Raw genomic sequence first — 18902 nt, forward strand, 5'->3', positions numbered from 1 at the left:
CAAGTGAAAAGCAAAGAAGAGATCGGTTGGGATGGGGCAGGCTTTTGCATTTCCAACTTAGTGAGACAACTTTGGCAACAGTGACCGGGCCCCGCCTTCTCTTGTCTAGAGCGCTCCAGCTCGAGGGGATTCCAAGACTGTTTAGGCCTGGAGCAGCGAAGCTTCCATTCGCAGGGAGGTTCTCCCCGCACCCGGGGTTCCTCAGGCCAATGACATCATTCCGATCCCAGGAGCGCTGCGATTTTTCAATTTGGAATTCCGGCTCCTTCGAACTCTAGCTCCTTGAGGAGACTGCAATGCCACGACGGGCTCACAAACAAGGGCCCTTCTGGAGACGTCTGGTTTTAGTAAGGAGGTTCTTGAATGGCCCAGTGCACTCCATTCTCTCGCATCTACGAACTACACATACACAGGGACGCGTGGCCACCCACGCACGTCGCTGAGCCAACATCCTTAGCTCCACAACAGGAGACTGAGGAGGAGCAGAGGATCCCAGCAATCAGCAGGGCGCCCCGGAAAAGGCAAAGGGGGGTCGGAAAGGCAGGGGCTACATGGACGTAGTGCGCCTGCGCATTCCCCCGGCCGCGCCTCCCGAGAGGCGGGTTAGTCACGCCGCGCACCCAATCCGAAGGCCGAAGGGAGCGCGCCCGCGGCCTCGCCCTCTCTGGTCCCACCTCCGCGTGCCCTACATGCCCTCCCGCGCGCCTGCGCAGAAGCGGGCCGCAGGGGCGAGGGCGCGAGAGAAGGGCGGGTGTACGTCCTTGCGTGCGTCTCAGGCAGCGCGCACGCCGGCGTGAGAGGGCACGGGGAAAAAGGTGGCTCTGGCCGGGGCGGCTCGGTTTCCTGGGGTTATGTAGCAGGGCTCGTCGGCTCGCGAGACCTCCTTCACCGCCCTCGCCCGGGTCCTAGCGCGGAGTTTGTGCTCCGGGCGGAGGCCGTGTCCAAGCTCGCCGCGCTCCCTCGACGTAGAGCTCTCTCGCCCGTGGGAGCGTCCCGGCCGAGCCGCGCTGAGGGGGGAGGGGAGGCCATTTTGTCCCGACCGACTCCCCGGAACCGGGCGGAGCGGCTGGGAGAGGCTGCGGAGCCGCGGGCGCCGCCCCTCGGAGGCACGGGCGCCGCCACCGTCGGGGCTTCCTCGACGAGGCCGTTCGGAAGGTCTCCCTCTCCGTCTCGAGAGCTGCTTTCTACCTGGCATACGCTTCCCCGCTGCTGCGGCCCCAGAACGCCCGGGTGAGGAGTTGGCCGTAGTGAGCAGCACCGATCCCTTGGGACTACCGGCCGCGAGCGCCCGAGCCGCTCCTCCCAATGGCGAAGAAGACGTACGACCTGCTTTTCAAGCTGCTCCTGATCGGGGACTCGGGAGTGGGCAAGACCTGCGTCCTTTTTCGTTTTTCGGATGATGCCTTCAATACCACCTTTATTTCCACCATAGGTAAGACCTGTGGGAGGACGGTGTGGGGGCTCTGTAGCCGCGAGCCGTTTTCTTTTATGCCAGACGTCTTGCTTCCCGGAATTTACGCCTTTGTTCCAGTGATTCCGATTCCAGACGACAGACCTAAGTTACTGTTGGAATCGGAATAGCGCTTACTGGGGCGGGGTCTTCCCATGCTTTCCATCCGGTCTTTGCTTTCAAGTCTCCTTCTCTGTTCGTTGCCTGCTGGCACGAGAATATGCGGCAGCATTTAGCAGCGTTCCAGAATCCTGTTTCTTTAAGTGACTTGACTGGCCTTTCCATAATCGGGTGAAGTTGCTTGATGTGATATTTGTAATAGGCATATTTTAGTGGTTGAGATTGAAGCATTGCTGGCTACGTGGTAAATGCCCGAATTTGTATTTGCTGTCACAGAGTATATTCCATCTGGCTGTAACTTGGAGTAAACTTGAGAGTTGCAGAATCATTAAGGAAAATGAGAGGGGCGGTGAGGGGGGAGTGAGTTGGCTGTCTTGACTAAACCATTGATGTGTCAAACAATCGGAGGCTCTTCGTGCTTGGGGTGGGAATCTGGCATGATTGGCTCACAGTGGTTTTTCAGGACCTCAACAGAAGCAGTAGTCGGAGGAAGATGGTCGGTTCCTTCTGTCTTCAACCCGATGGAATCAAGTCAAGTTCTCGTGTTTTACTTGACGCTAGAATTTACAGGAAAATGTTTCGCCGGTCTTGGCCCTACAGACTTCTAATGTACTTTTACCTCATATTTCGGAATTAGTTGGTATGGAAGTAAAAGCTGGGGCGCGGGGGTTGACCTTTTAAATGAGTTTCCTGTTTCGGAAATGAAAAGGGAAGGTTCCAAGAAAGTCGTTTTGACTCTGGCACCAATACTAATTTTGTCAAAATAACTGTACATGAAGCATCTCCCCCACCTCCGTCCCCCATTTTTTAAAGTATACTGTGTCTATCATTTTTGGACCTCAGCTTCAGAATTAGGGCAGTGCAGGAAACCTTGTGATAAATGTAACTGATTTCATGATGAGATTAAAGAAGCAGCAGTTTTCAGCTCTTAAGAATTGTGAAACTCAAATTGATTCCAACCAATTTATAGGATTACTGAAATCGGCTTGGATTTCCTTAGGACAGGTATTTATCAATAACTTAAACTCATTCATATAAAACAAGTTTTATTGAAATTAGAGTGAACAAGTTTTTATTTAAAATAAGTTGCTTTACCTTACTGGTGGGAGGGATTGTCAAAATTTCATGAAGCTTAAACTTGCCCTCTGCTTTGTGGGTTAGCACTTACAGAACCGAGTTTGCTTTGAGGTGTAGCTGGGTGAGTCAGGTGGTTAGATCAGCAAATATTTATTGAGCACCTAATGCTAGGCACTGTTAAAGGTGTTGGGAATAAGTGATGGATACAATAGACCCCTTGACTACTCTGATGACAGGCACAGTGGTGTGTAAAGCACTATAGTGAGCAGAGGGAGGAAAGGGTCTAGTAGTCTAAATTGTGGGAACTCTGAGTAGCTTTGCATGGACAGTTTCAGATGAAGCCTGAAAGACAAGTGTAAATTGGATCAGCCGGGAGACAGCCTTTCTGAAAGAGAATTTAATGTATGGTTAGGTTTTTGTTTTTGTGAGACAGGGTTTCTCTGTAGTTTTGGAGCCTGGCTTGGAACTTGCTCTGTAGACCAGGCTGGTCTCCAACTCAACAGAGATCTGCCTGCCTCTGCCTCCCGAGTGCTGGGATTAAAGGATTAAAGGCGTCTCCCACCACAGCCAAGCATATGATCAGTTTTTTTAAAACCTGCCATCCAGAAGGGTGAGGTGGGAAGTAGGAAGCAAAGTTTTTTACTGAAAGTTGATCACTCAGCTCCCAAGCTGCCTGTTCCCAGGTACTGGGGATTGAAGTCTCATGCTTGGTAGGCAGACTGCTGAGCTACATCTCCAGTCCAGATTCCATACATAGTCTTATTTGTTGTCCTTCCACTTGGGAAAATGGGTTGTTTCACTTGTTGTCTGTTGTGTTGGAATCCTGAGTCCACAGGTTACTAACTGCAACTTTGGCTACAATGTCTTAAAATAGTATTAAACAGTGTAACAGTATCTACTGTGTGTGGTGCTTGTGAGGGTTTTATAGGTCGTTGAGAGCAAAGCACCTAGCAATGGTGCCAGGTGCTTTGTAGGGGCACGTGCAGATTTGTGCAGAATTTATGGCCTTTGTGCTACTGGTGTGTGACAGAATATGTTGCTTTATGGATTGAATGTGTCCTGTACAGAGTGGCCACTTAAATATTTGCTGGTGCTCTGCTAAATAATTTGACTGTAACCTCTGACATTTACACATTTTGATATGAAAACATTTGATGTTTTGGTATGAGATGTTGAATAAAGTAGCTGAGAAAATCAACACAATTCTGACAGTTCTGAGTCCAGCTCAAACACATTCATACATTAGCTCTGTGCAGAAATTTGAATTTTTCTACTGTCTTAAAAGAGTGCTGTCTGAAAGAATTGTGAGCTACCCGTGTAATTAAACTTTGGCAGTCACAAAGGAAAAATTTAATAGTATTCTTTACCTCATCAAAGATGTACTTTTATGCAGCCTGCTTCAAACAGGTATTTTACATTGTTTTCCTCTAGTGTGGGAGCTGTATGGGCCACTCATCTCAATGTATATTAGGCGTATTTCAATTGTCTGGTTGTCAGATGTGGCTGCTCTATTGACAGTATATGTCTAAACAACAGAAATGTAGCCAACTGATGTACAGATAGCTAGAGATACTTTGTTTGCCACTTTTAGGACATTTAAAATATTAAGTATTACCAGTGGGCCAGAGTCCCATCTCCTCTTCTAGATGGGTATTCCACTACTGAGATACACAACGAGCCTCAACACTTGCAATTAAGAAGAAGTAGTCACCTTACAAGTGTTCTGGAGGACCAGGAGACAGGTAATGCAGCCCCTTATATTTCAGGCAGGGTCATTTTAGCTTCATACTGACTCTGAAGGAAGACTCTTTGTAGATTAGTGGTTGTTAGAGTGCTCAGGGCTACTGGCCTTGCATTTCTGTAGACTTTAGCTCTTTCACATTTATATTAGAAAGTATGTGAGTTTTTATGATTAGATTTATTGAATACTGTTGCAAAAATAAATTACTGGTATGTTTCACATTTAACCAAAGTGAATCTAAAGTCACAGCTGGGTGTGGTGGCTCATGCCTCTAATTTCAAAACTTGAGTGGCTGAGGCAGGAGAATCACAGGTTCAAATAGTAAGACCACTCACAATCAATACCAAAAAAATGAATCTTAAGATCATTTGAAAAATAAGTTACATAGAGGCAGGGATCTATGCTTTTTTGCCTGTAAGTGCTAAGCCCCTGAGAGAGGTGGTCGAAGAATAAATAAACACAGGGGAAGGGAAATGAGATAATACAGTGGGATCCTCTTTATACGGAACATTCTTTATTTGCTTTCTATTACAAAATAAATTGGGGTCATATTTTAGTTAATAAATATTAGCTGTTTAGATAATTGAGTAATGTGTGTATGCGTGTTTGTGTGGTCATGTGGTTAAGATGGAGGCCAGAGGATGAGGTCAGGTGCGAGCTTCTGTTGTTCTCGCTACACTTTTTGAGATGAGTTCTCTGACTGAACCCATCTTGCCAGTTGGTCAGGATGACTGGCCAGCAAACCCCAAAGATCCTCCTGTCTTAGTTTCCCCAGTGTTGGGATTCCCCTGTGCCATGCTGACTTTTTACTTGGACACTGGGAATGTGCACGAAGGTCTTTCTGCTTGTGCATCAAATATTTTAGAGCAAAACTGGTTTTAGAAATTCAGTGATTGTTTGGAAATTAAGAAAGTTATTGGTTCTGGATATACAAATTTCAGAAGTTGATTTGACCATAATTTTGGCAGTATGAGCTCTGGAAAGTATTACTCTATGATAGTATAGTTGCATGCACACAGTCCTTTGCTTTGTTTCGTTGTTGTTTTTTGTTTGATTTGGTTTGGTTTTCAACATAGGATCTCTCTGTAGACAACTGTGTATTCCTGGCTGTCCTGGAACTCACTCTGTAGATCATGATGGCTTGGAGCTCAGAGATCTGCCTGCTTCTGCCTCCCAAGTATTGGGATTAAAGGCTTGTGATACCATTGCCAGGCAAAGCACACATTCTTTTAATTTTATTTTTATTTTTTTATTTTTTTGATTTTTCGAGACAGGGTTTCTCCGTAGCTTTTGGTTCCTGTCCTGGAACTAGCTCTTGTAGACCAGGCTGGCCTCGAACTCACAGAGATCCACCTGCCTCTGCCTCCCGAGCGCTGGGATTAAAGGCGTGCGCCACCACCGCCCGGCTATTTTTATTTTTTTGAGACAGGGTTTTTCTGTGTAACAGTCCTAGCTGTCCTGGAACTCATTTTGTAGACTAGGCTCGCCTCGAACTCATAGAGATTCACATGCCTCTGCTTCCCGAGTGCTGGGGTTAAAGGCATGTGGCACCACTGTCCAGCAAAGTACACAATTAAGAATAATGGGTTGTTCCTACTGCATGTGCTATCGCTTGGTCCTTAATCCTCCCCCCATACATATTTTTTCTTCCTCTAAGGACAGTATCTTCACTGAATATAATGTAATCCCAGCCCTCACGTAAGAACTTAAATTGATAAAGACTTGCCTCTGAGAGGTGTAGTGTCTTTATCAACTGAATGCATTACCTATTCTTTGGAAGAGTAAATTGATTCCACTAACCTGAATAAAGACTTGTTGATTGGGCCAGCAAGAGGGCTCAGCAGGGTACTTGAACCAAGCCTAGTGAACTGAGTTTGATCCCTGGGACCCACTTGGTAGGAGAGATCAGATCACCAAGTCTTTCTCTGACCTCTGCATGTATGCTGTGACACTTCAGTGTGCTCATGAATACACACATAGTCAAATCAGTAAATATAAATTATTACCCCCTAAGAATCAGCCGATTTAACTGGATGTGGTGGTGTATGCCTGTAATCCCTGTACTCAAAAGGCAGAGATTTAAGTAAGTTTGAGACAATCCTGATCTACATGAATAATTCCAGGCTGACCAGAGATAAGCTGAACTTGTTGGCACAATTCTGTAATGCCATCTATCGCTCAGGACAGAGGCAGGAGAATTGCTGCAAATTGAAGCAGGCTTGGTTTATGTAACATGTTCTAGGCTAACCCATACTACAAAGTAAGATACTGGCTTCCCATACAAAAGGAAAACAGCAGAAGAGTTGATGAAACTCAACTGACTCCATTTTACATAGTGCTGCTTTTTAGAGAAATGAGCCAAACCTTTGTCTTATACAGCATGTGAGAGCTATGCAGTGATGATACTCAGGCTCATGCTGCAGGAATGCCAGAATGCCTAAGGGATTTTTCTCATTGAAGCATGTGCTCTTAGGATAGATTGAAACTATGTAAACTTGACCCCCCCCTCAAAAAAATGTACAAATGGCTTACAAGCAAATGAAAATATGTTCACCGTCATTAATATTTAAAGAAATACAAGTCAAAGCTACAGTGAGAAGTTATTTTACAGTCATTAGAATGACTGTTCTCTATTAGACCATGGTTGCACAGGCTATGTGGGCTGCAGCAGGAGGATTTCAGGTTCAAGGCCTGTTTAGTCTACAGAGCAAGACCATCCTGAGCAAGTTAGTGAGAACTTGTTCAAAAGGAACAAAAGGAGGGCTGGGGATGTAGGGTGCTTAGCTTGTTTGAGGCTCACGTGGGGTATGTGCGAGAATAAATGATTTCTTACAGTACCCCATAGAAACAAACAGACAAAAAAAGCAAGTGTTGAAGATGTGGAGCATTTGGAGCTCTGTGATGTTGTTGGGACTTCAGATAGTTGGCCACTTTCAGACACAGTATAGGAGTTTTTCTAAAATTGAATATGTGAGCCTGGTGTTACTGCTGTGTGTTCAGGGTCAGGCTTGGCTACATGGTAAGTTCAGTGCTAACCTGGGCTACAGCGATAATCTGCTTGAAAAAATACAGCAAAAAAAAAAAAAAAAGACGTGGGTACATGGCTCAGTTGGTAGACTGCTCCTCAAGCACATAGGAAGCCCTGGTTTAATCTTCAGCACCTCATAAACTGAGTGTGGTGATGCACCTGTAATCCTGGTGCTCAAAAGGAAGAGGCAAAGGGATCAGAAGTTCAAGGACATCCCTGGCTAAATAGGGAATTTGAGTCTAGCCTGGCTACAAAACTTGCTTTTATTTTTAAAGGGCAACAAGAAGAATATCTAGTAAATCCGCTTCTAAGTTATAACCAAGACAGTTAAAAGCAATTTTAAAAAACTGTGCTAGAGCCAGGCGGTGGTGGCACATGCCTTTAATCCCAGCACTCGGGAGGCAGAGGCAGGTGAACTCACATCTCTGTGAGTTCGAGGCCAACCTGGTCTACAAAGCAAGTTCCAGGACAGACTTGGAAGCTACAGAGAAACTCTGTCTCAGAAAAACAAAAAAATTGTGCTAGAACTCTGACCCCCCCCCCCACACACACCTTGTGCATGCCAGGTAAGACCTATTCAAAGAGTTTGAAGTAGGGACTCACAGATGGTTGTATGCCAGTGTTCATAGGAGCATTATTTATAGTAGCCAAAAAGTATAAATAACTTAGAGCCTATTGATGGATGAATGATTAATAAATAAAATCTGTTTTTATGCCATGGAATATTCATCTTTGAAAAAGAATGAAATTCTGCTAAGTGCTATAACATAGATGGGCCTCAAACACATAAAAATAGCCACTGTGGTGGTTTACACCTTTAATTACAGCACTTCAGAGGCAGAGGCAGAGGCAGAGGCAGAGGCAGAGGCAGGTAGATCTCTGTGAGTTTAAGGCAAGCATGGCCTACATAGTGAGTTCCAGGACAGCCAGGGCTATGGCTCAAAAACAAAACAACAAAGTAAGTCAGATGTAAGAGGATGTTTGGTACTTAGAGCAGACAGACTTATAGAGAAAAGGGAATAGTGATTACCAAGATGTCAGTGGCAGAGATATGCGCAAAGTTAATGGTTAATGGGCATAGAATTTTTCATTTGAGATGTTGAGTAAGTGTTAGAAGTAATGGGGCACTGTTGATTCCCTAGTTTCACCCACCCTTTTGGCTGAGATTGCAATATCAAGCCCAACCTAAGTTCAGTTTTTAAAAGTGGCTTAAATGGTAAATTTTGTGACATGTGACACCCACTACCAAATAACCTACAAGACTGTTGAAACATTTGACCTTGTGCTCTAAAAGAGCATTTGATCATAGAAAGTCCCTTCTGTTCCAGATGACAGCTAATGCTGACAGTGACTGGTGAGGAAAGAGGAACCTTCAGTAAAAGGGTTTCACTTAGAGTCCAGCACTGTTCTTTTTCAGGGCTCTGTTCATGGCTATGCTTCTCATTCTGATAATTTAATTGTTATGTTATATATCCCCCCAAAATATTGGTGGGGTACAATAGTTCTACTCACATTAGTTTTAATTTGAAGAGTGGGGTTACTTGGGAGGGGCAATGTTTTGACTTGGGTTATTTATTTGTCCTTTTCGTGGTAGAGTTGTCCAGAGCTTCATAGAACAGAGGTGGTAACATTAGAGCTGTTCTTTTCAAGGATTATAGGGTATAACGCTGTGACAAGTATTGGAACGAAACTACTGGTACTTTCTTGTGACTCAGAAGAGGAAAAAAATGGGAGGAAAAATACTGGCATCTGTTTCAACTTGAAACAGTACAAGGTTGCCCAGGTAGTGCTGTGGTAGAGGCTGCTGAGTCTTGATTTACAAATGAGATTGTTTATTGAGCACAACATACACATTTTATTATTAGCTGTAGATGTACATGAGGAAACTTCTTATGAAGATGGTTAAGTCATAAAGGAGGAGTTTAAAAGAGTGAGAAAGTATACTGAGGTTGGGGCAATATGTTTGAACCTTTACAACTGGTAAGAACAATACAGAGTTTTTCAAATACATCAATTTTGAAGCTGTACCTGTGCTCCTGTAACCCCAGTACCAGGGAGGCAGAGGCAGAAGAAATGCTGGACGTTTGAGGTCAGCCTGGTTTATGTAGTAAGTTTGAGGCCAGCCAGGACTACTGGGTAAGACCTTGTTTCAAAAACCAAAGTAAATGAAACAAAGTTTCTTAAGTTGGACTTGGTGAGGATAGGAATTTAAAAGGAGAATAAAGGTAAAGGAAAAAAAAAAGGAGTGGAGCTGGAAATGTCTGTGCTCCTTTGGTAGATAGTAAGCTTGTCTAATATGCAGGAAACCCTCTGTTTGATTCAAAGAGCAACATAAAGGGCATGGTGATGCACGTGTGTTTCAACACTTGGGAGGTGGAAGCAGGAGGGAGACCTGTTGAAAATGAAAATAAAACTTAGAGAAATTAAGAATGAGAAGGTTTCTTTTTTAAAGATAATTGTCATCTAATTTGGGTTGCAAGCATGAATAACTGGTGTTAGTGATGGAGATATGTGTTTCCAGTATGATGCAGAAACAGCACCCAAGGTTACAAAACATTAGAAGATAGAAAAGGTACAATGTATCTATTCAGAACAGAAGATACTGTTGATTTGTTTCTTTCATATCAGTAGCCAGAGGCTGTTCGCTCGGAACAGAAATTATCACACAGAAATCTGTATTAATTGCAACATTGGCCAATAGCTGAAGCATATTTTTAGCTAGCTCTTATATCATAAATTAACCCATCTTTATTAATCTGTGTATTGCCACATGGCTGTGACTTACCAGGTAAAGTTCTGTTCCCAACATCTGTCTCTGGAGGGGTTACATGGCTCCTCCTTGACCCTGCCTACTCTGTCCTCCTCTATCTGCTTGGAACTCCTTCCTTGCCCTCTTTTGGTAAGCTACTGCCTGAAACAGCTTTATTCATTAACCAATAGAAGCAACACATAGACAGAAGGACTTCCCACACCATTTCCCCTTTTCTGTTTAAAGAAAAAAGTAGGTTTTAACTTTAACATAGTAAAATTACATATAACAAAACAGGTATCAAGCAAGAATTACAGTTATAATATTTATATCTACTTCATCTTTTATCATAACTAAGGAAAACTATAACTATCCTTCAGCTCCATCAAAGACTCCAGAAGGATATAATATTACCTATGTAAACAGGAAGTGCATTGTAAGCAACTTCCAAAACTCTAGAATTGACAGAGATATCTCACTGCCTGGACAGTCACTCAAAGTTCTTCTGTAATGTTATGGGTACCCATCTTTAGCCTACTGGCCCATAGTATCCAGCAGACTTTTCCATGAAGCAGGAAATTTCAAAGACAGTTCCACCTATATTGCCAGTTTGTCAGTCACTTTCTTCTGTGTCCTGCAGAATGTCTGGCAGACTCTTTCATGGAGCAGGAACCCCAAAGGACTGTCTCACCTTCTTTAGGCAGCTTCAACAGTCATTTTTCTGTGGGTCCTGCAAGTCTAGTCAGGCAGTTCAGGCAAGAGCAGTTTCTTGCCCAAATGACTAACAAACACCATGAGGAGCCTCTTCGATGCCCATCTTTCTCTTGAAGTAGATTGGTGCTGCCACGAACAGATGTTTCTCATTGTCATGAAAGGTCCCAAGTTCTTAAAACATTTTAAATGCCATATTCTGTAGGTCTTTGAAAGTGTTGAAGAGTATTTAACTGAAATATATCTCTGTACATTTAGAAAACCTAACTGACATGACTACAAACTGACTATTTATAGATGATTCTCTATTCACCTATATTTCTTAATTATACTTTACATTTTAAAATGAGCTGCACAAACCTAGTACCTTAATCAAGAGCAGAAATATACATATAACAAAATTGACCTTAAATTTGTATCAATAAATCAAGATCCATACCAATGCAAAGTACTCATCTCTATAGCATACCCCCTTTAAATGTAAACAAACATTTATAAACAATATTTAGGAATTTGGGCATAGTTCTCTTCAAACTGCTTCCTGCTGTTTTTGGGTGAAGTAATTCTAGGGGTTTATGGAGACCTTTTGGGTGATCTTGGTCCATTGAACCACATTAATCTGGAAGGAACCCACAGGTTCTTGTCCTCTGTGGAAACAAAAGCAAAACCTCCTTTCCAAAGCAACATATCCTTAGACCCAAATTTTGAAGTCAAGATACCTTTAAAACATATCTGTTGGTTTAGCTTAGCAGTCCCCAGAATCAGATATCTCTCTGTAGTCAAAAATTAAAAAAAAACACAATAATATACATAATCCAGACTCTGTGTGTATATTCCATCTTTATGTGGCTTATTTTCTTTATTCCTGTGTTATCTCTTTTTTAATTCTACTGAGTTGCTATTTGTATGTCATGGTGTAGGACCATCTACTGGAACATCCCTGAAGAAAACAGTCTTCTTCTCCCAGAAACTATCACCTGCCAATAGGTTCTCAGTGCCTACCTACCCCCAACTCACCCTCTTCATGCTGGGATTTTTATCTGACTTGAATTTGTACAAGTTTTCAGTTTTGTACATGTAGTACCAGCATGTGTGCAGTTGTGCTGTCACATCCATCATGTCCGGCAAATGTTATTCTCTATAGAAATGTATTCCTGTTCCCTAAAATCTTTGCACCCTTCTTTGTCTTTCTCTTGTAAATTTTTTAAAAAAATTTCTATTTGGACAAACACAGGGTGTGTGCATGTGTGTGAGTGATGGCATGCGTATGGAGGCCAGAGGACAACTTTGTGAAGCCAGTTTTCTCCTTCAACATTTAGGTGGGTTCCAGGGATTGAATTTAGGTTGTCAGGCTTGCCTAGCAAGCATATTTATCCACTGAGCCATCTTGCCCTCCCTCCTTTTTTTTTCCTGAGTTAAAAATTCTCTTTATTTGACTAATTACCCTTTTTAAAAAAAAATATTTATTATATATACAATGTTCTGCCTGTATGCCAGAAAGAAGGCATCAGATCTCATTATAGATAATTGTTTTTTTTTTTTTCCGAGACAGGGTTTCTCTGTGGTTTTGGAGCCTGTCCTGGAACTAGCTCTTGTAGACCAGGCTAGTCTGGAACTCACTAAGATCCGCCTGTCTCTGCCTCCCAAGTGTTGGAATTAAAGGCGTGCGCCACCACCGCCCGGCTTCATTATAGATAATTGTGAGTCACCATGTGGTTGCTGGGATTGAACTCAGGACCTCTGGAAGAACAGCCAGTGCTCTTAACCTCTGAGCCATCTTCCCAGACCCCCGACTAATTAATTGCCTTTTATCTGTTTCTACAGTCTCAGTAACCTTTGTGAGTTTCCTCACAGTCAAGCCAGCAGAGAGATAGTCTTTTGGCTCCTATTGCTTTCCTGGCTATCTCTAGTCTAGACCTTTTCTCCTTTTTTGTCACAGGCTGGTTATTAATTAGACTGGTTGCATAACTATAGCCTGGGAGATTCCCTAGGCCTTCTGTGTGTGACAGTCTTGTCTTTCTCCTGTGTGTGACAGTGTTTTTGCTGAATGGTCTAGCTTGAAGCCTGTCATCCTCTAGTAGCTTCTTGCACAGAAAAACTGCATATAAAGAGAAGTTTGTGAGATATCTCATCATAGACAAGTTTTCTTTAAAGTGGTGCTGGAGTGAAACAGGGCCTCACATAATATGCTACAGGTTCTGCCTTGGAGACATGCCTCTAGTTCCATGACAGTGTTTTAATTCTTCTTTTTGATTCTCTTGAGTGTTTGATGGGAGTCTAGGTTTGTAAGTGGAGACTGCTCATTTGTTCTTGGCTGCTCAGACCCGAATAATCACACAGAAACTATATTTTAATTACAACACTGCTCAGCTTCTTATTAACTAACTCTTATATCTTAAATTAACCTGTTTCTTTCAATCTGTGTATTGCCTACCAGTATGGTTCTTGCATGTCCTTCTCCTTCAGCAGCTATATGGCGTTGCTTTAACTTTACCTACTCTCTCCCTATATCTCTGTTCAGATTTCCTGCCTGGCTTTGTTCTGCTAAGCCATTGGCCCAAATAGCTCTTTATTCATCAACCAATAAAAGCAATACAGAAGGACACTCCACATCATAGATTGAAAGCAGTTTTCTGTTTTCTAGCTTTGGATGGTGCTGTTTTTTCAGCACCTTTCTGATTCCTTCTTTGTTAATGGCAGAGCTTGCTTTTTGAAAGTCTTGGGATTTAAAAATTCTTCAAGTTCCTAGTTAGAGGTTTTAGTTCTAGCTTGGTGGGCACTCTTTTAAAGTCTGTTGTTCTGGACACATGGGTGTCTTTTCAGGTTCTTCACTGGAAATCTTGTTGCATTTTTTTTCTTCTCTTTATTTTCTGTTGTCTTTTTAACTGGATGTTGGACTATATGAATTGTCTTAGTTTTTATTTTCCAATATTATTGATTTGTTTTACCGCCTGTGAAGTTTCTTCAACCTTATCTTTTAGCCCTGCTTTTTTCTTTTTCCTCTTTTTTTTAAACCTCAGCCTCCAGATTATAGACTGGTGCCACTGTATTTAAACTTTTTTTCTATTGAATAGATCTGGGTCTGGGTCTGTCCTTCTGTCTTGCTCACTTGATTTCTCTCTTTTTTCCCTCTGTAGCCCAGACTGGCCTGAACTATGAACCTCAAGGATGGTTTTGAACTCTTAACTTTGTTTCTGCCTCTTGGCTAGCATTACAGTCTTGTCCTATTATGTCCAGCTTATATTTCAACTTCAGTAACTCTTGTTTTGGCCTTTGTTTTTGTTTCCTTCCTTCTTTCTTTCCTTCCTTCCCTTCTTTCTTTAACAGGGTCTTACAAATTCTAGAATGGCCTTGAACTTGCTTGGGAGCTGGCCTTCAACGATTGTCCTTCCTCTGCCTCCCAGTAATGGGATCATATTGATGTCCCAAGTTGGTTTTGGTACTCACATTGTTGAAGCAGAGAAGTGATTGCCACAGATTGTTCTCTGACTTCACTCATGCACCCTGGATGGCAGGTGTGCATATGCACATAATGAGGTTTAAAAATTTAAGAAGAGTGTATTGTTTAAAAGGTAATATGCAGCTGGTAGTGCTGGCCTGTAATCTGTTATTCAGGAGGTTGAAACAAGAGGACGACAAGTTTAAGGCCAACTCAGATAGCTTAGTGGGACTCTGCCTTAAGAGCAAAGTAAAAAGGGTGGCCATGTCTTTTGATGACAGGAGAATTTGCTTAGCATTTTTGGCACCAGATTCAATTTCCAGTTAACTTCCTCCCTTCACCCCCAGACCTCCACCCCTGATAAAATATTTACTGACAGGACATGGTATTGAATATCTTTGATTTCAGTGCTCAGGAGGCAGGTGAATCTCTGTGAGTTCAAGGCCAGCCAGGGTTAAATAGTGAGAGGGTGTTGCCAAAAAAAAAAAAAAAAAAGAAAGAAAAAGATATTTGTAGTCCCTTTAATCTTTAATCATGGATGCTGAGACTTTCACAGAATGATCAACTGTAGTGGTGTTTCATTTGTATTTTAATAAATAAATGTTTCCTGAAGATTAGAACGCGAAACAGCTATACTAGTCAGCCATACAGGCCAGGCAGTGGTGGCACAGACCTTTAATCCCACAGCCACTCTACTTAGCCACAGAGGCCAGGTGTTGGTGGTGTACCACCAGCCCTAGAGAGAAATATAAGGTGGGATGAGACAGGAACTCACTCTCTTTCAGTCTGAAGATTTCATAGAGGTAAGCGCTCTTTAGTGATTAGGCTGCTTTGCTTTTCTGATCCTCAGGTTGAACCCCAAGATCTGTCTCTGGGTTTTCATTATTCGTGCTACAATGAACAGTGAATATATTTTAAAATCTGGTAATGCATCTAGGACTTAAATCTACAGGATTTTCCTTTTTTGCTTGCTTGTTTTTGAGACAGAGTCTCACTGTGCAGTGCATGTTTATCTTGAATTGGTGTTGATCCTCCTGTCAGTTTGCTAGGATTACAGGTGCGTGTCTGCCACCATACCCCAGTTTTGCAGGCCTGGTTTATGGAGCAATTGCATTTTTCCAGAGAATGATCCTCAAACCATCTCTCTGTCGTACGTATGGAGAGGAAGGTATAAATCTGGTTGCCTGTGTTCTTGATGGAGCAGTTAAAGGCAGTTGGGTAAATGGGTGTAAGGTTAGCTTAAATTTCAGTATCTTTAGTCTTTTTTTTTTTAAGTCACCTGGACAGATGACTCTGATTAAGCATGCTTATCATACTTCTAGAGGACCCATGTTTATTTCCCAGCACCCACACAGGGCAGCTCACAATCTCCTGTAACTCCTGCTCAGAAGGGATCTGAAGCCTCCATCTTCCTTGAGCACTCACACTCACGTGCACATACCTTTGCCCCCCCACAATTAAAATAAGTAAATTTAAAACAAAGAAAAACCTCCTTGTTTTTGTCTTAGCTCAACATTTCACTGCACCTGTTGTCCTAATTGATTGTGCGTTTTTGCTGTCCTACTGAACAGTTGCTGAGATTCCTGCTGAATCTGGAGCAGCAAGAGCATCTGGTTATGAGAACAGAGGCTGCTATGATGTCTTTGTTCCCCTATGCATCTTGAGACCCGTTCTCCTGATGTTAAACCTTTCTAGGGTTCTAAGGCGTGAATTGGTATGTTCCTACTTGCTGTCTTCAGTTGGCCCTGAGTTTTTAGAGTTGCAGTGTCTAGTTATTGAAAAGAAGATAGAATTTATAACTCTTGTTTTCTCTGTTTTAGTGTTCAGAGAGAAGGAAGTAGGGAATCAGCTTTTCTATCTATTGGAATTTGAGATAATTTTTAAATTAGTGACTTATTTTTTTTTGAAGCAGGTGTGTGTGTGGGTGTGTGGGTGTACCAGAGGGCAGCCTCTGGTGACATCCTCAGAAACACCATCCACCTCTTTTAGGACAGAGTCCCATTGGCTTGGGGCGCACCAATTTGGATAAATGGGTGTAGGCCCGTAGGTCCCAGGAATCTTGTTTCTGCACCCCAGTGCTGGGATTATAGTGTTACTATGCCTGGCAGTTTTAAGTGGGTTCTAGAGATTAAACTCAGGTTCTCATGCTTTTAAGGTAAATACTTTCCAGGCTGAGCCATCTTCCCAACCCATGACTCTACTTTTGAATTTACAGTGTCTATTATGTTAGAGTTCATGTTATTTGTTTATTTTGATTTTATTGGTGTATGTCTGTATAAGGTGTTGGATCTTAGAGTTAGAGATAGTTGTGAGCTGCTATTATGGGTGCTGGGAATTGAACCCAGGATCTTTGGAAGAGCACTCGGTGCTCTTAATCACTGAGCCATCTCTCCAGCCCCTTCTGCTATTTTTGAGAAAGGTTATATCACAAGTTGGCCTTGTACTTGATATCAGTGAATTTTTGATATTCCTGTTTCCACCTCACATGTGCCACAATGCTTTACTGGTGATTGAACCTAGGGCTTCCTACATGTAAGGCAATAAGTATTCTGCTAGGGCATGCGGCAGCTCACAGTTGTCATAATTCCAGTTCCAGGAGATCACACAGACATCCATATAGGCGAAACACCAAGCACATAAGATAAAAATAAGTCATAGTATCTTGCTATTGATATTGTTAATACCCTATTTACTCTCAAGGTAATATTAATGTTACTTAGGAAAATCAGATGAATGTAGAAAAGAATCAGAAGTTTTCTACTACTTTCTATAGCTGATATTTAAGTAAACATTAAATGCCTAGTTTTTTACCTAGTCATTTGATTACTTGGAGATATTTTTGCTTTTTAACAGAGTGTGACTATAGTCTTAAATGCCAATCTTAAAATTTATTTTTAATTTCATTTTATGTGCATTGGTATGAAGGTGTCAGATCCCTGGGAACCTGAGTTACAGACAGCTGTAAGCTGACACATGTGAATGCTGGGAATTGAACCCCAGTCCTCTGGAAGAACAGCTAGTGCTTTTAACTGCTGAGCCATTTCTTCAGCCCCCTTGATACATTATTTTTGTAAAACCCCCAACAACAAATGGCTTAGCTGCTTCATAACTTGTCAGAATTACATATAGCACTTGGCTTTAAATGGTAAGAACTAATTTTGAATTTTGGCTGATTCAAAACCTAGTAAATATTTGCTTATGAAAGGCAAATGTTGAGTTAATTTACCTTTATACAATCATAATATTAACAATATTTTATCTCTCTTTTTTTTAATTTTTGAGACAGGGTTTCTCTGTAGCTTTTTTGGTTTCGGTCCTGGAACTAGCTCTTGTATACCAGGCTGGCCTCGAACTCACAGAGATCTGCCTGCCTCTGCCTCCTGAGTGCTGGGATTAAAGGTGTGCGCCACCACTGTCCAGCTTATATTTTATCTCTTAAGTGAGACATTAGTTGTAATTTTTTGAGAACCCTGTAGCCTCTATCCGCCCTTCTCCTTCCCTCTTTCCCTCCCTCCCTCCCTTGTGTTATATTTGTTTTGAACAAGATCCCAAGTCTAGGCTGGCCAGAATTCACTATGTAGTTGAGCAGTTGAAGATGACTTTGAACTCCTGATTTTCCATCACTTACACCAAAAGTGCTGAGATTACAGACACAGACCACTGTGCTTGACATAGGGTCTCACTCTGTAGCCCAAGCTGGTTTAGAGCTCACTTTGTGGCTTTCAATTCATATCTTAGTCTCACAGTACTGGTATCACAGGCTTGACTTGCCATGGCTGTCCTTGCTTTTTAACTTAAATTTTTATTTATTAGTCATCTATTTATTTGCTTGCTTGCCTGCCTGCCTGCCTGCCTGTCTGTCTGTCTGTCTGTCTGTGTATGGGCATAAATGTCAGTTTGTGTGTTGGAGGTCAGAGGACAAACTTCATGAGTGTGTTCTTTCCACTATGTAGGTTTTAGGGATCAAATTCAGGTTGGTGGGCTTGGTGTTAGATCCTCTTAGCCTGTTGAGTCATCTCATTGGCTCTAGTTTTTCTTTTTCTGTCACAGTTGGCATTTATAGAGGTTTGATAGAAAGGAGACACCCTGAAGTATGGGTCTGTGTTTCTAGAGTCATCAGACTTTGACCTTTTACCTGATTTGTATTAAGCTCTGGGCAACTGAGAAGAGCAAACTTTGCTTGTTAAATGCTAACATGTTCATCCAGGGGAAATAACAGATAGAAATATATGGAGATCTGTAAGCTAAAGTTGAGATTATGTTACCATACCATGCAGATAAAAGTAGATGATGTGGCTGGGTATTGGTGGCATATGCCTTTAATCCCAGCATTTAGGAGGCAGTGGCAGGTGGGTCTTTGAGTTCTAGGCCAGTCCAGTCTAAAGTGAATTCCAGGATAGCCAGGACTATTACACAGAGAAACCCTGTCACAAAAAATCAACCAACCAAACAAACAAACAAAAAAGATGTGATTGTGAGAAGAAATTCCTTTATTTCCTCTCATTTCTGTAAAGGTAAGAAAATTATGTACTTTGGAAACAATGAAAATAATAAGATTTTGGTGCTTCAAGTGTAAATGAGGGTTTG

At 42.2% G+C, this 18902-nt stretch overlaps 1 protein-coding gene across 1 annotated transcript in view; it reads left to right on the plus strand.

Annotated features, from left to right (window-relative positions):
* The first annotated feature begins 769 nt into the window (after positions 1 to 769).
* Positions 770 to 18902, plus strand: part of Rab10 (RAB10, member RAS oncogene family) — a 60420-nt gene continuing 42287 nt past the window's right edge. The window contains exon 1 of the mRNA XM_075955829.1: positions 770 to 1432. Coding sequence (XP_075811944.1) covers positions 1306 to 1432 — 127 coding nt within the window. The 5' untranslated portion in view covers positions 770 to 1305. The remainder of the gene's footprint in view (positions 1433 to 18902) is intronic.

This window comes from Microtus pennsylvanicus, chromosome 21 (assembly GCF_037038515.1).
Source record: "Microtus pennsylvanicus isolate mMicPen1 chromosome 21, mMicPen1.hap1, whole genome shotgun sequence".
NCBI classification, from domain to species: Eukaryota; Metazoa; Chordata; class Mammalia; order Rodentia; family Cricetidae; genus Microtus; species Microtus pennsylvanicus.